The sequence below is a fragment of the Chrysemys picta genome, chromosome 3, assembly GCF_011386835.1.
Source record: "Chrysemys picta bellii isolate R12L10 chromosome 3, ASM1138683v2, whole genome shotgun sequence".
Taxonomy (NCBI): Eukaryota; Metazoa; Chordata; order Testudines; family Emydidae; genus Chrysemys; species Chrysemys picta.
Window position 1 is genome coordinate 164,298,468 of NC_088793.1, and position 14,869 is coordinate 164,313,336.

At 41.4% G+C, this 14,869-nt stretch overlaps 1 protein-coding gene across 1 annotated transcript in view; it reads left to right on the forward strand.

Moving 5' to 3' along the window:
• USH2A (usherin) overlaps positions 1-14,869 on the forward strand; it is a 584,327-nt gene that overhangs the window by 543,330 nt on the left and 26,128 nt on the right. Inside the window, exon 65 of the mRNA XM_065589441.1 lies at positions 349-670. Within this exon, the coding sequence (XP_065445513.1) occupies positions 349-670 (322 nt within the window). The remainder of the gene's footprint in view (positions 1-348; positions 671-14,869) is intronic.

Below are 14,869 nucleotides of genomic sequence, written 5' to 3' on the forward strand. Positions count from 1 at the left end.
AAAAGCAGACATTTCACTTTAAATGGAAACATAAACACTACTGGATCCCATTTCCATTAATAATGACCCTGTCCAACAGCCCTTCCTCATCTGTGTGGTCCCATTTATTTTACTCACACAAATGAGGACAGCCACATGAGGGTTGCAAGATCAGACCCACAAGAGGAAATTACATCATCCCTTCACCACACTAATGTGAATTGCTTTTTTCCTCAAAAATATGGACAAAAATAATTAAGGAAAACTCCTCTCTTTCTAAACAACCTTAATTGATTCTAATCCTATGTGTAGTGCATATGTACAGTTGTAATGCCCTTATTGACTGATTTCTGATTTGTGTTTCCAAAGATATGAAGTACAAGTTCAAGCATGCACATTGCAGGGATGCGCTACTAGTGAATGGGCATCCATACAGACTCTGGAAGCACCCCCTGAAATGCAGCCTTCCCCTCTCATAGAGATGCAGACAAGCTCTGATGGATTCCAGTCAGTCGCATCTATTCTGTGGACTGGTCCACAGCAGCCAAATGGGAAGATTTTATATTATGAGCTTTACCGAAGACAAGCAACTCATACCCACATAAATTTAGACCTGGTGCTTGTTTATAATGGGACTTTAACATCCTTCAAAGATGCCAAGTTGCTGCCTTATACAGAATATGAATATCAGGTATGAAATGAAGTAAGTTAGCTACAAGGTGTACAGATATCATTAAGATTTCTGTACACCTCAATAACAAGAGATGCTTGTTCATTATAATTATAAAATAAAATGTTTCAATTTTAATTGTAATAGTATTGTTGTACTTAAACAATTATTGCACATTTATTTAAAATAGATCAGACCTTGAAGATAACATTCCATGAGGAATAAATTCATTCAATGCTCTTTTTACATTTCTTAATCAAAATCATAATTCCAATTTGTGTGCATTTGTGTCCCTTGCACATCAGAGCTTTCCACCACTTTCGTGGTACCAACTTATTTTGAAGTGCCAGTTGCTAAAAGGTAGCTTGGTCTTGTTAGTAGCTTTATTTCAAATGTGCAAATATTTTTATTTTTACTGTTACTTTAGATTACCTTTTATGGAAGCAGGATGGACTGGTTTTGTTGGTGGATTATTTTATTTTAGGTGGTAGGATTACAAATATTTGTCTCACGGTAAATTTAAAAGTTAATTCACTGTTGATGGATTATTTTTATTTTGTATGTTCATATTCATTTTGTACTTGTTACTTTTCTTTTGGGGTTAAAGGTGTAGCTACGGGACCAATTCTGCTACTTTTGCTGAGTTTGAATAGTATTTTACCTCAGTATGCAAATAGTCCCATTGAAATCAATGTGATTGTTTGCAGAGTAAGGTACCACTCAGTGAGTGTAAGTAAGGGTTGCAGAAATGGGCCTTCTAAAGTAATCCTCTTTGATTGCAAAAATCCCATGACCCTGAGGCAAGTGAGTTTCTTTGGCGTAGTTGTTTTCCATTAATGTCAAAGTCACATATCCCTGCATATTGTTCCTTTATCACACAGGATTACTAGTAATCTGTGGCCATATTTGATTTCACATCTATGTGTTTAACTTCCATTGGTCCCCTAGTAATGTATCATTTTCTGAAACTCAGTTCATGTTTTCAAATGAATCTGGTGAGTTTACAACCTCACCAAAAACTCGCCCTGGATGTGTTAGCAGTAAATGTAAATATGAGTAGTTTCATAGCAAAGTGATCACGTTTTCACAGACATGAACCAGTATTCTCCTGTGCCCCATAACAGGACACCAGTGGGTCCTCATTCTTGGTTAAGTGCTGCATAATATATTGTGAGTTTTGTGATCTTCAGTACACCTTGAGTCTCTCCCTCTTTTTTGCTTATGTAAATTGAGTTTTTGAACTTCAAGAATTGTTTTGATTTGAGATGAAAGCTGATGTATTCACAGGGCCGCGCTGTTGAGATTTTCCCTCCACCCCACCCTATTCATCTATGTGGACATCTGTTTCACATATCAGAGCCTTTTGCAGCTCTGTTCAACTGTTAGTGCAGTGTTCTTCTTGCTGGTTTGGGCCTATACAGAGTTATTTCTAAGGAACTACATTGTTAATATGAGCAACACAATCTTTCAAGACTGCCCCTGACTATGCTTTGGGGCCTGGAGGAAGGAATACAATGGCTCTCCTTGTCCTCCTCCAGTGGCTCCACAATGGTCAGCGACAGGACCCAAAAGGAACAATGGCAAGGATGACAGAAATGGGTTTGGAATGATAGCAGAGAAATGGATTCACTACAGTGTGTTTAGAAAGATCTTTATTACCAGTATGGTGATCTAGATAATCTTTTATTTTTCCTCTGGTGTTGTTGAGATCAGTGAAAGAGATCCTAGATAGCCCCAGGTTGAGAAATGTAATAACTTTCATTGGTTTTGTTCTGAGGAAAAGGACTGGTATCTCTGAGCAGAGTGTTTCCAGTCACGAATGATGGGGCTCCAATTATTGGATTTCCTACTGTTGCTAATAATATAACTCCTTCCTTAAACTTCAGTGAACTGAACAGCACTAGGGACGCTGCGAGGGTTCTTTCCAAAATAGAACACACCACTTAGAGGCTGGAAATTTTTCACGCTTAAAATACTTGAGGGAATATTTTCCTTCAATTAAACCTTTTTTGACCAAAACTGTTAAACCTTTACTGGCAACTGCGTGTGTGTCAGGGATGAAGTCTATGCATTTGTGTATCAAGTATTGGTATTTGTATTCAGGTTTGCCTTTTTCAGATGTTCTTTAATCCCTCAGGGACCCATATATGGGCCCACAGTAATGTGAAATCTGTTCTCCTCACGCTATATTAATTTCTTAATCCTCAAAAATGGAAACCCAAGGGCAAGTGTGTGTGTGGGGAGGTGGGAGAGGAGTTACAATAGAAAATAGTGGCGATTCTCCTCTAGCTGAAGAGGTGGAGTCCTGTATTTTCTGAGCTGAAAGTTCTAGGCTCTGTTCCTTATGCCACAGTTTAGCTTACGGCTATGTTGCCTCTGTTTGCCGCCACAGATTCATGAGCTGGATATCCCCTTTCTTTTTCAAATGACTACAGTTTCACCTTCGTTAATCCCCCCCCCCCCCCGCCGCACGCCCCCCGCTGCACGCCCCATGCTAGATGCTGCCACTGTCTCTTTATGCTTCCAATACTTTACCAAAAATTCTTGAATGCACATTGTGTTCTTCCTTGCACCAGCCTTTAATTACTTGGTATCTCAATCAGAAGCTCAATCAGTATGGCTTTCAAGTTGTTTTTCATAGCACAGAGACTGTTTGAGTCAAGGGTTTTAATGATTTATTGATGATGTCTGACTCAGGTTGTCTGTATGTTCTAATTTTTCTGGACCGAAGTGCTGCACTTGAGGCAGGAAGAAACTCTATCTTTTATTTTGGTTCCACTCCGCAACTGGGCTGGGCTATCTGGTGAGGCCCTGAATTGGTTTTGTTCCTTCTCGGCCAGCAGCAATATATTTTGTTCCAGTGAGAGATTTGTGTGTGTGTGTTCCTCTTCTGCTGATGTCACTTGTGCATCCCTCTGGGATCTCTTCGTAGCCCTTCCATTGTTGACAATTTATATGTTGCCTGTGAGACAAATTATTCATAAGTATAGGGCTTGGCTTTCACTATTATGCTGATGAAACCCAGATTTATATTTCACTTAAGCACAGTATTGATTCTGCTGTCTCTGCATTGGAGGCTTGTTTGCTGGACATAAAACTTTAAATGCAACTAAATTTCCTCCAGCTGAATGCAGATAAAATCAAACCTCTGTGACTGGGCCCTCTGCAGCACTTCTAGAAATGTTGTTAGTTACCAGGATTCAGTTTGATGGATATAACATTAACATCTAATCTGAGGTCAGAAATTTTGGCGGCATTCTTTTCTGCTGATGTTTTACTGGAAGCTCATATAATTGGGCCTGCCCATCAGCCCTGTGGTTAGTGTTTTATAAGGGCAGATCAGGGGAACTTTTCAAAAGTACCCGAGTGATTTAGGACCTGCATCCCTAATTCTTAGGTACTTAGGGGCCCAAGTCTAATTGAAAGTCAGTGGGACCTAGGCTTCTAAGTGCATGTGTCACTTTTGAAAATAGGACTTACGCTCCTAAGTCACTAAGGGCCAGATTTTAAAGGTGTTTAAAGGGCCTATGTACCTAACTTCTATAGATTTCAAATGGGAATTAGGCACTAGGCACTTTTGAAAATCCCACTAGGCACCTATCTACCCCTTTAGGCACTTAAATACCTTTATAAATCTGGCCATTAGGTGCTTTTGAACATTTTACCCCATATCCTTAGCTGGTATAACCAGTGTAGCTCCATGGACTTCGACAGACCTACCCTGACCTATACCAGCTGAGGATCTCATGCAGCATGTTTAGTCTCTTGCTTCCTCACCCTTGGGACTGGGAGCACTCTGGAGACAGCATGCCCAGACCCTTAGGAGGAGAGAGCATTGAATGTTGCTTTACAGCAACCCATCTGGCCAGTCTAAGCGCAGCAATGATTCATCCAGTTCTTCTCAGCAGAAGGACAGTGTCTGTGGTGAGCACATGTAAGAGGGGGAGCTTAGTTCTTTTCCGTTTGACAGCAGAGTTATTGGTGTATAATGCATTCGCCCTGCTCCTCAGAAAGGTTGTGGTATATGGGTCCACCTCTTCATAACCCCTGAATTATGTAGGAGATCCAGGAGAGAGACTTGGGACCTCATTTTTCTGGTACTCTCTGGCCCCTTCCTTCACCTTAATGTTTCTTTCCTGGCTTAGGGACACATCCTGCTCTCTCCTCTGCAAATCCTGACTATCCAAAGGGCAGCAGAAACAACATTGTTCAGCTCCCCCACAAGGATGGAAGAAGCCCTTTCTAGGGACCCTTACCCCTACTTGTGGAGCTGTGCTCTGTGGGGAGTACACAAGGGGTGTTGGGGGCTGCTGGATCTGCAGCTATGAAGACACATCAGCCTACCAATTTCTCCATGGAGGGAGGCTGCAGCAGCTGCTGCGGATTCCATCCATCCCTGACCCCTGCAGAGCAGTCTTGCTCACAGGGCATTTATTGGGGCTATATGAAGGGTCCGGGAAATGCACTAGGAGAAATATCTGAGAAAGTTGAGAGGCGTGTTTTGGGTGCTCCTACCCTCAAAGGTAGATACGGCTTGTATTCCTAATGTTGTTCGGGGACAGGATGTTTTGTAAGTTTGTTTAGCTGCTTGTATAATGTTGCTAAGGTAATGGAACATCCGACTACGGAAAGTACAGAGCATTTGAATCCTCTTGGTTGCTTCAAGAAATGACGGTTGTAGTCCTTTGTTTGCTGGCCTGTCTGACAATTTTTTGGCTCAGCTCCAGCTTGTGGTGCTTAGTTACTGACAAATAACTAAGCGACTCTTCTGGCTTAAAATGGGGTGAAATAAGGGTTGGCTCTCTTACTGGCCAGTGATGGATTTTCAGCAATTGGAAATAACCCTCACCTTTTGTCTCACTTCTTCCCGTTCATCCTTTCAGCTCATCTTTTCCTCTTCCATCCCTGCCAGAAAGATGCAATAAAATGTGATGGCATAAATTAAATAAAAATTCTTTCTTTTTCTCTGTTCCTTCACTCGGGAGAGCAGATTTTCTTTTAAGATTTTTGATACTTTCTAGTTCCATGTGAACAGTGTGTTTCACGATATTTTAGCATTTAGGCTTATGATGTCAGCCTAGACTTGGAGTTCAGAGGTATGTGCCAATGATTAAACAACCACAACAAAATGACCATAATCAAGTTCTCCCACCCCACGCTGCAATATACAGAAAATGTGAAAATTCAGGTTGTTTCTAATTTCATCTGGACCAGTTTGCTTCTACTTAACTCTTAGGGTCTCGGTATTTATACATCTTCTGAAGACATAATTAGATTGTTTGAAAAACAAAGTGTGAGTGGGACCTCAAAATCAAACAAATGAACACTTCCTTGAGTTTTTGTTCTTTAAAATCCACAGTACCCACTCCACAAAGTGTTCAGATTAGAAGTGAATTGCGGGAACATTCTGATCTCAGCAAATCCAGAGTAACTTCTTTGCTTCACTGGTGTAACTGAGATCACAGTTCCAAATACCTCTTACTGCACTGAAATATATCCTTCATCTTTGTGGGGTTTATGAAAAGGAGGAGACAGAGAGCAATTTTGCAAACACATTTTTCCACGTTTAGAAACCTCAGCTGCATGCCAGTGTATGGCCACAGCAACATCGTCCCAAATCCATGCACACAAGTCGTGTGTTTATGAATCAAGCCTAGAGTTTTGTTCATTTAACTAAATAATGGTATCAGAGCAGATTTATTGGCTTCCCACATTAGCTGTGAACCTATTAAGGTACAACTCTGGCCAGACCTTTTTTGGTATATTGTGATTCTGACATATTCAAAAGCTATCCTTTAAAAAGACATTAGTGTGAGTACCATGGGAAAATATACTCCAGGGATGTAGATGAATTGATATGATTTCCTTGATTGTATCTTTTTATTTATAGGCATAATTTATGAGTACGGAAAAGCAAACTAAAATGAGTGATGACTAACTACAGCCAAAGTAATAAATCAGTAGCAGCGAAAGGAGTGGTGATTTTGATCGAATCTATTGAATTAGCTGTTGCCCTTAGCCATTACAGGTATTGGAAAGACCTTTTAATATCTGCTTATCTCTCTCGGGGGAATGAGATAACTATATCATTATATACCCATAGGAAGCAAATTATTAAATTGTCGGCTTTTTAGAGTTAAACCTGATTACGTCTCTTATTAATTACTGGTTTAACAGTGCATTATATGAAACGAGCTGCAGTTACATTTTGACATGGTTTTTAATCCCCAAACTGTTTGCTGTTGTGATATTTTCCCCCAAGAATGGATTTAGCATTAGCACAATTATTAATGTTTTAATAGTGTTATGCGATTATTAGTCAAGACACAGAGCAGTGTTGAGAGGATCGAACTTGGCCTAACACATTATCGAATCATTAGAACCCACATGCCTGAAATCCACCCAGCTTTATGAATGTGATCTACAGGCCTTTACTATGGATGTTAACTAAATGAAAGGGGGGAAGGAGGGTTTTGTAACTAAGGCACTGGACAGGCACTTGGAAAATCTCTGTTAATTTCCTGTCTCTGACACAGACAAGTCACTTCATTTCTTTGTGCTTCATCTCCCCAACTGTAACATGAGGATATGGGACTTTCTTTCTCCATCCTCCCTGTCTATCTCATTTAGATTGCAAGCTGGGGGAGGGATCATTTCTTATTGTGTATTTGTACAGCATCTAGCACAATGGGTCTCTGATACTGTTTATGGCCTCTAGGTGATGATAATAATACTGTTTTGTTTTGTGCTTTGTCTGGGGAGAGGCTGATTCATATCTAAAAGTAGCTAGGAACAAAATGACACCCAGTAGTGACAGTCAGTTCACGTCACCAGCTAGAGAGGGTTCCACTGTATCTGACTGTACATAGAAGAGGCAATGATTATCCTGCCTGCCATGAGCAATGCCTCCTGGCATTATATTACACCAGAGCACAAAGCAAAATACTATGCAAGTGGGGCCTTTGCCCTAAGCACACCCAGTAACTTAATATTAGTTATAAAATGACTAAGATATTTTTCATAGAGAGCTAATAATTTAGTTTCATGAGTTTTATTCCCAGAATGTATGCGCAGTTGTTAAAATACCCCCATTGCACTCTATTTGCAAAAAGCAGCCAGTGATTTTGCAGGCCTCGATTTTGGGGTACTCAACTTTAGACATCTAAGCAGAAGTGCTGAGCAACCTCGCCTGTACTGAAGTCAATAGGAACCCCTCTGAAAATGAGGTCCCTTCAAAATGTCTAAAGCAGGGCACCCAGAAATGGAGGGATCCCAAATCAGAAGTAATGTCTCAAAACACTGCCCTAAGCAAGGGCCTGAGCCAGTTCTCTGTAAAGTCAATGGGAGATTTGGAATTGACTTTAACAGGAGCAGGGTTGGATCCCAAGTCCTTTCACACTTGGGACCCTTGCAGTGCATGTGAGTGGGGCAGAGTAGAGTTGCTCCTCAGCATGGCTTTTGCACATGCAAGGTGGGCTCCCTGCTGGCACTGGCTATGCCAGTGCAGAAGTGTATTAGTAGTGGACCTGGAGAGGGATTGTTAGATCTGCACTTATGCAGTGATTGGAAACACCTACATACGAGATATAAGGCAGGAGTGATCATTACTCCAGGAGTAGTGGTCATGGAAGGCTACAGAAGGGGACACATTGTAGTCCTGTAGCCTGCCCCCAATAGGGATGTGATTTTATCCCTTGCACAGTAAAACCAGGTGATGTAGGATTTGAAATTTTCTACCATGCTGAAAAAGTGAGGGATTTTTGGTCGTCACAGAAATGCACAACTGCCATTTGTGCTGTGTGCACGAGTGCTGTTTGCTAAAATGGCTAAAAGTAGACGTTTCCAGACCCTTAGAAATACTCTATTTATGTCCTTAACTCTTTGGCAATGGTAAATCAATCCCCTCCATTGCCGACTGCTAAATTAAAGGATGCTTAGCATAAGGAAATTTCTGCTTCAATAACTGGTTTTTGCTAGGTAGCGATTGTCACCAGCCATATGGGCATCTGCATCAGATTTTATCAAGTTAGTTTGAGGATATCTATTGCATTGTCAAAACGCTGCCTTGGGAGAACAATGAAGCAGAATTGATCAGCTGTATTTGTGGTTGTAAATATTTTAGTCCATGGAAGTTCTTTAACCTCAATGATGAGAGCAGAGCCTGGGTCATTAAGGCCGCAACACTCAGGCATCAAGATTTGCAAGTCCAGATGTGCCTGAAGATTATGGACTATTAATGTACCTGTTGAATCAAGAGCCATCAATGCTACAGGAACCGTTTAAATAGCAGTGAATGCATGGGACTGCAGAGAACCTGGGGTCTAAATGTCCCCTTGGAGACTAATCTCCCTAATATCCCTAATCTCCTAAACTGCATAAATAACCAGATGAAGAACTAGGCCGTGATGTGGCTGAAAACATTAAATGTCCCCCCAGTAATATGAAAGCTGTGAGAATACCATATGCCCAACTAAAGCCAGGCAGTTTTTGCAGAACAAACTTGTTATACCTTGATGTTTGCATTGCCATCTAGTAGCTTTGCCCAATCTTCAAGCTGTGAGCAAAGAATGGTCTTGTTGGTAAGCCACTGCACTTGCACTCAGGCAGTCTGGATTCAGTTCCCAGGTCTCTCGGACTCCCTGTCTGACCCTGGGCAAGTGACTAAATCTCTCTGAATTAAGTTCCCTATCTGTAAAGTGGACATAATGATATTCCCTTACCTTACAGCAGTGTTTGTGAGGTTAAATTCATCAATGTTGTGAAGCACTCAGATGCTACAGTAATGAGGATCATGTAAGTACCTACCTAGAAAGACCTATTAGCTCCCAGCAAGTCCATCTCCCTCTCAGTTCAGAATTGTTCTTACAGAATTGTTCTCACCATTTCCTTAGGGTACTTCTATGGCCTAATAGATCTCATTGGCAGGAGGTTTTCCCTAAATCTTTCTATTCTCAATTTCATTTTTCGATTCTAGTTATACCCCCATGTGCCATGTTAAATAATCCCTCTGTATATTTGATATTTACACTTCACAAATATTAATAAACAATTATGGCTGCTCCCCTTGTCTCATAACCAAGCTCTATCTATTTGGCTCTTTTAATCTATCATCTTTCCTAATAATTTTTTCTTTCCTCATAAATCAGTCTCTCTAGCACCAGGAATGTTTTATGTTGCTTTTCTCTGAACTCTTCTATGTTTGTCAATGCCTTTCTGATAAGGTGTTGCCCAGAAATTAATACACTATTCCAGGAGTGGGCACATCAGATCTGTATAGAGATGGACTTTTTGCACTATGCTCTGAAATGTGTTGTCTCTGCAGAAGCAACCCCAAATTATTTTGGCTGCACTTTGGCCACTTAGTTGCAAGAATGGCTCATGAGTGCCAGTGCAGCTGTGTATAAAATAAAGTGTCCCTGAGACTGCTCTTACTTATGCTAGGGGCTAGACAGGCCTAAGAATAGAGAAAGTGCAAAGATGGCTTGAAACTACCTGTTCCTTCTCTTGTAAGTTCCAATGCAAGTGCACAGCACAGCCAAAACAAAACATTGAGCCTTTTGTTTCTAAACCTTGCTAATAGGATGTGCAGGGACTTAATCACACAAGCGCCATTACCTTTATTTAATATGAGTCCTGTTTTTGCTGAAACAAAAATATCTCTGTTCATTGCAAAAATCCGATATTTATGCAACCTTAAGATTGGCGGCTGATTTCAGGAAACTGAAAAGTGAGCACTGAAACTCTGAAACCCTGTCTCTGAGAGGTCCCGGGAGCTGAGGGGAAGCATAGCCACTGCATCGTCCTTGAAAAATGCTACGCACTCCCCCCTGCAAAGGTCCAGCTCTGCTGGCATGTATAGAGAGGTCCTGCAGGGTCATTTTTGGAAAGGCTAGCAACAACAGCAGTGCTACACGTGTGGAGTCCTTGGGCTTATTACCGTATGCAAGGACTAATTATGCTTGACCTTTTCTGTGTCTTGTGCATCCATGCACAGGTGTGCTTTGATCTGGCCTTCTGTTTCTCACAGACACATAGATGACTGTAGGACACTAAATCTCATGGCAGTGTATGCTGTGTCACTTACCCCAATATCAGATGAATCCTCTTCAATACTGGAAGTGGTCTTCTCTTTAATAGCCCATTGCCAGACTTGTGTTAGCCTCAGTATGAACAGCAAATCCCCTCTTTTGAACTTTCCTGCGAGTCAGAGTGTTTAAAGGGACTTCCATCTGATCTGTCCAATATACGTATCTACCATCGTTTGGGAGGCATATAGTGTGTGAAGAACATAATAACTCTTTTCACAATACTGCTACTAAATTAACCGGGACTGCACTTCTTCAGATGGTCCATGTCAGGTGGTCAAGAGCGCTGGTTTCTTTTTTCTTATTCTGTGTCTACTCCAGGGATCTCAAACTCGAATCACCACGAGGGCCACATGAGGACTAGTACATTGGCCCGAGGGTCGCACCACTGACACCTTTTCATATAAAGGTACAAAAGCCCCCACTCTCACTCCACCCCTTCCATGAGGCCCCGCCCCTGTCCCACCTCTTCCCACCCCTTCCCTATCCCCATTCCAACCCCCTTCCTAAAGTCCCCACCCCAACTCTGCTCCCCTCCACCCTTATTCTAACCCCTTTCCCAAATCCCCGCCCCTCCCCCGCTTCTTCTCCGCCTCCTCCCCCGAGCGTGTGGCTCCCCGCTCCTTCCTCCTCCCTCCTGGAAAGCGCTAAGCACCACCAAACAGCTGTTTGGCGGCGGGAAGTGCCTGGAGGTAGGCAGAGGAGCAGGGATGCGGTGTACTCAGGGGAGAGGAAGCGGGGGGGAGGGGAGCTTGGCTGCTGCAGGAAATAACTCCAGGGGGGGACCGAAGGGGGCGTGGGGAGCTTGGCAGGCCGCAAGAAATAACCCCACGGGCTGCGAATTTGAGACCCCTGGTCCACTCTCTTAACTCAGAGCTGCCTCTCCCCTAGGATATGTTAGGTGTGAGTCACTCTTTTTTTAGTGTTATTTTGGCAGCTTCTGTAGCCCTTTCATTATTCATTTGCTGAGAAGTCATTTTGCTTGCCCACTGGTGAGGTGCTTTCCTTCTTCTGGTGATTCACCTCAGCTATGATGGCTATTGGCCTATGTCATAGAATCATGGAAACATAGAGTTGGAATGGACCTCAAGAGGTCATTAGTCAATCTCCCTGCACTGAGGCATAGTTATGTCCAGCCCTTCCCTTTAATTCCCTTTAGGATTTCCTGTACAGATTGAATAACTTTACATATTATTTTATGTTGCTGCAAAGAAATCCATTTTCTTGCTCAAAATTTTAGCTCCTTTGTAAAGACCTGAGTTTTTAACGTATTGTAGGGACCATTCCTGCATGGGTAGGGAGATGAGCTCAATGATCTAACAAGCTTTTTCCATCCCCATTGCCTATGATTCTGTGATCTTCATCCATGTCTGAAAGCCAAACAGATTTAATTGCCTTCAGTGGGAGTTGTCGGTACTCAGCTTTTCTGAGGAACTGGCCTTGAATTAGGGTGACCAGATGTCCCGATTTTATAGGGACAGTCCTGATATTTGGGGCTTTGTCTTATATAGGCACCTATTACCCCTCACCCCCTCGCTGGTCACCCTACCTTGAATTTGGGAAAGTGGGTATGCTGGGGCGAATCCACGGACATTATTGCAGGTGAGATTTTATCCAAGGCAGGCTTATTGTGCTAGAGCTGAGGCAGCTTTTGCAGCATGTTTCTGCCACTCCTTATGATTAAGGTCTGTAGGACAGTCACGTGTAACCCAGGTTTTGCCAGTTCTTGGCTGTGCTGTCAGACTTGGAAGCTGCCATATGACCGTTCTGGGTGATTGCCGCTCACCAGTCTCCAAGAATAGGGGTTTATGGAGGTCCATTTATGAAGAAGAAAACAAACTTGCTTACCTGTGACTGGAATTCTCTAGTTCTCTGAATATATTGCCTCCAGAGAGCTTCTTTCTCTCTGACCCTACTTCAAAGTGCTGTCTGGGCAGATGGCCAGCAAATTGATGAAGAGGTCTGAAATACTCCTTCTGTAGATGCTTTTGGAGCCCCTTCGTGGCTTTCTTGAGACATTGCACCCACTAATGGCTGTACAGATTTTGGCAGGGTTCTGTGTCCACGCACTATGATGTAAGACTTACTGATTATTGAAGCAATATATTAAAAGAGTTAAAGTAACAAGTACCTTATTTTGATGGTTTTCTTCTCTCCATACACTGTAGTCCCCGAAGTCTCCACTTACATTGGTAGTCTAGTGTCATGATCACTTCCCCCCACACTCTTACCCTTGTTCTGCTCTTGGCTAGCTTATTTTTTATGGCTTGATACAATATATATAGCAGGTGATGCTTCTGTCTGCAGTCTTTTATGACTATTATTGCATGCCCCTTATGTTAACTGCATCACACCTCAGAATGATGCAGTGCAACTTCAAAAGACTTTCTTCTCCTTTGTGTACAAAAGCATACCACATAGCATTACATTAATCAGTGCAACAAGCTGTAATGGTTCATGAATGCCGTGTGATGCATTTTGGAAGGGATCATGACACAGCCTTCAATTTTTAATGGGTGCAATTGACTGCAGGTGCAAATGCTAGCAGTTGGATGTATAACTTTCTGATTTGCGTATACTCTCAGGCAGGTGTCTAAATATTAGCATTTATGTCTGTAATTAATACTTATATCTCAGAATCTCAAAGTGCTTGCTATCACTAATTATCATAACACTCCCTTAAGGAATGTATTTTTATGTCCATTTACCCTTTTATAGATGGCTAAACTGAGGCCAAGAGAAGTTAAATGATTTGCTCATTAAGGCCTCACAGGCATGTTCCCATAGTTCAGAATAAAACTCTGGAGCATTTCACCCCAAGGTTGGTATTGAGTCAATACAGGTGGATCTCTTGGAACTTCACCCTGCCTAAGAACTTGCCATCCATGAAGAAAAATACTCCTTAAAATGAGCAACTATTGTCAAATCTTTGTAGAAGCAAGGACTTAACTGAGCTAGTGTTTGACCTATTGGAGTAGACTGAAAAGAGTTTGACTTTATGAAAACTTCTCTGCAGAGATCACTGAAAGAAAAATATGCTGTGCAAACTTTTTGGTATAGGATTTATAGTCGAGTTTGCTTTAGGAGTGTTATGTGCTAGCAAGAGTATGAGAAAGTAACTTTGATTCTTTAACTTTAGTTGACATCTACAGTTTTTGAATCACAACACTTAAGGCCCTTGTATGTTTTTGGTTCTCTCCTGCACCTGACCCCTTTTAAAATGTAAGCTCCCTGAACGTAGGTGTTGTAAATTCAGAAAACTAAAAGTTCTCCAGGGTCTGTTTTTAAAAAAGCAAGATGAGAACTTTAAAAAAAAAAAAACTGTCCAGAGATTACGTGAGAACGTGTTTTACTGTAGTTAGAACTGCTCAACATGAAAGCTTACTAAGGAATACTTATACTAAAAATCACTCAGACAGTCCTCTTGTATTGCCATTTAGATCTATCATTCTGATTGATCACTATGTGGTTGGCTATTATTGAGCCTAATTTAACCCTATACGCTCACACATCCATCTATTCTGTCTATTGTACCTGACATTCTACAAATTACTTACTCATGCAAATGATGACCTAAGGCAACCTTTTATGATATTCGTGTTTAATTATACAAATGGTTTTTGATAAATAAGATTATACATCCTTCCATATGTTTATGCACTCCTTGATGAAAGCAAAATTTAATTTTCATGCAGATTTGTTGGAGACTGTGTTTAATAAGTGCTGAGTTTTATGTAGTTTGCAGATCAGTCTGGTTTTGGGAAGCTGACAAAATCAGTAGGCATAGTTCATAGAGACGTGCAGTTTTTAATCAGGCCTAATTCAAGCTGCTGTGTTTTGAAACCTTGGAACTGAAACCACTCTCTGTGTGCTAGTATAATAAAGCAAATGTTATTGCAAAAATAAATGAATAAATTTAGAGGTGCTGACTTACCCATGCTTTTCAATGTGTTTTCTTTATATTATTTTTTGGATTACTGGCAGTTTTGCCAAATGATTAATTATATTAATATATTTAATAGAGTGGGGTCCCTTAAAAACTTGCCAATTGCCTTAAATCACTAAGGTCCTGCTCCAGTAGTTGGATCAGTGCAAGGGGAACTTAAATCCCATGCAGAGCCACATTGACTTAATT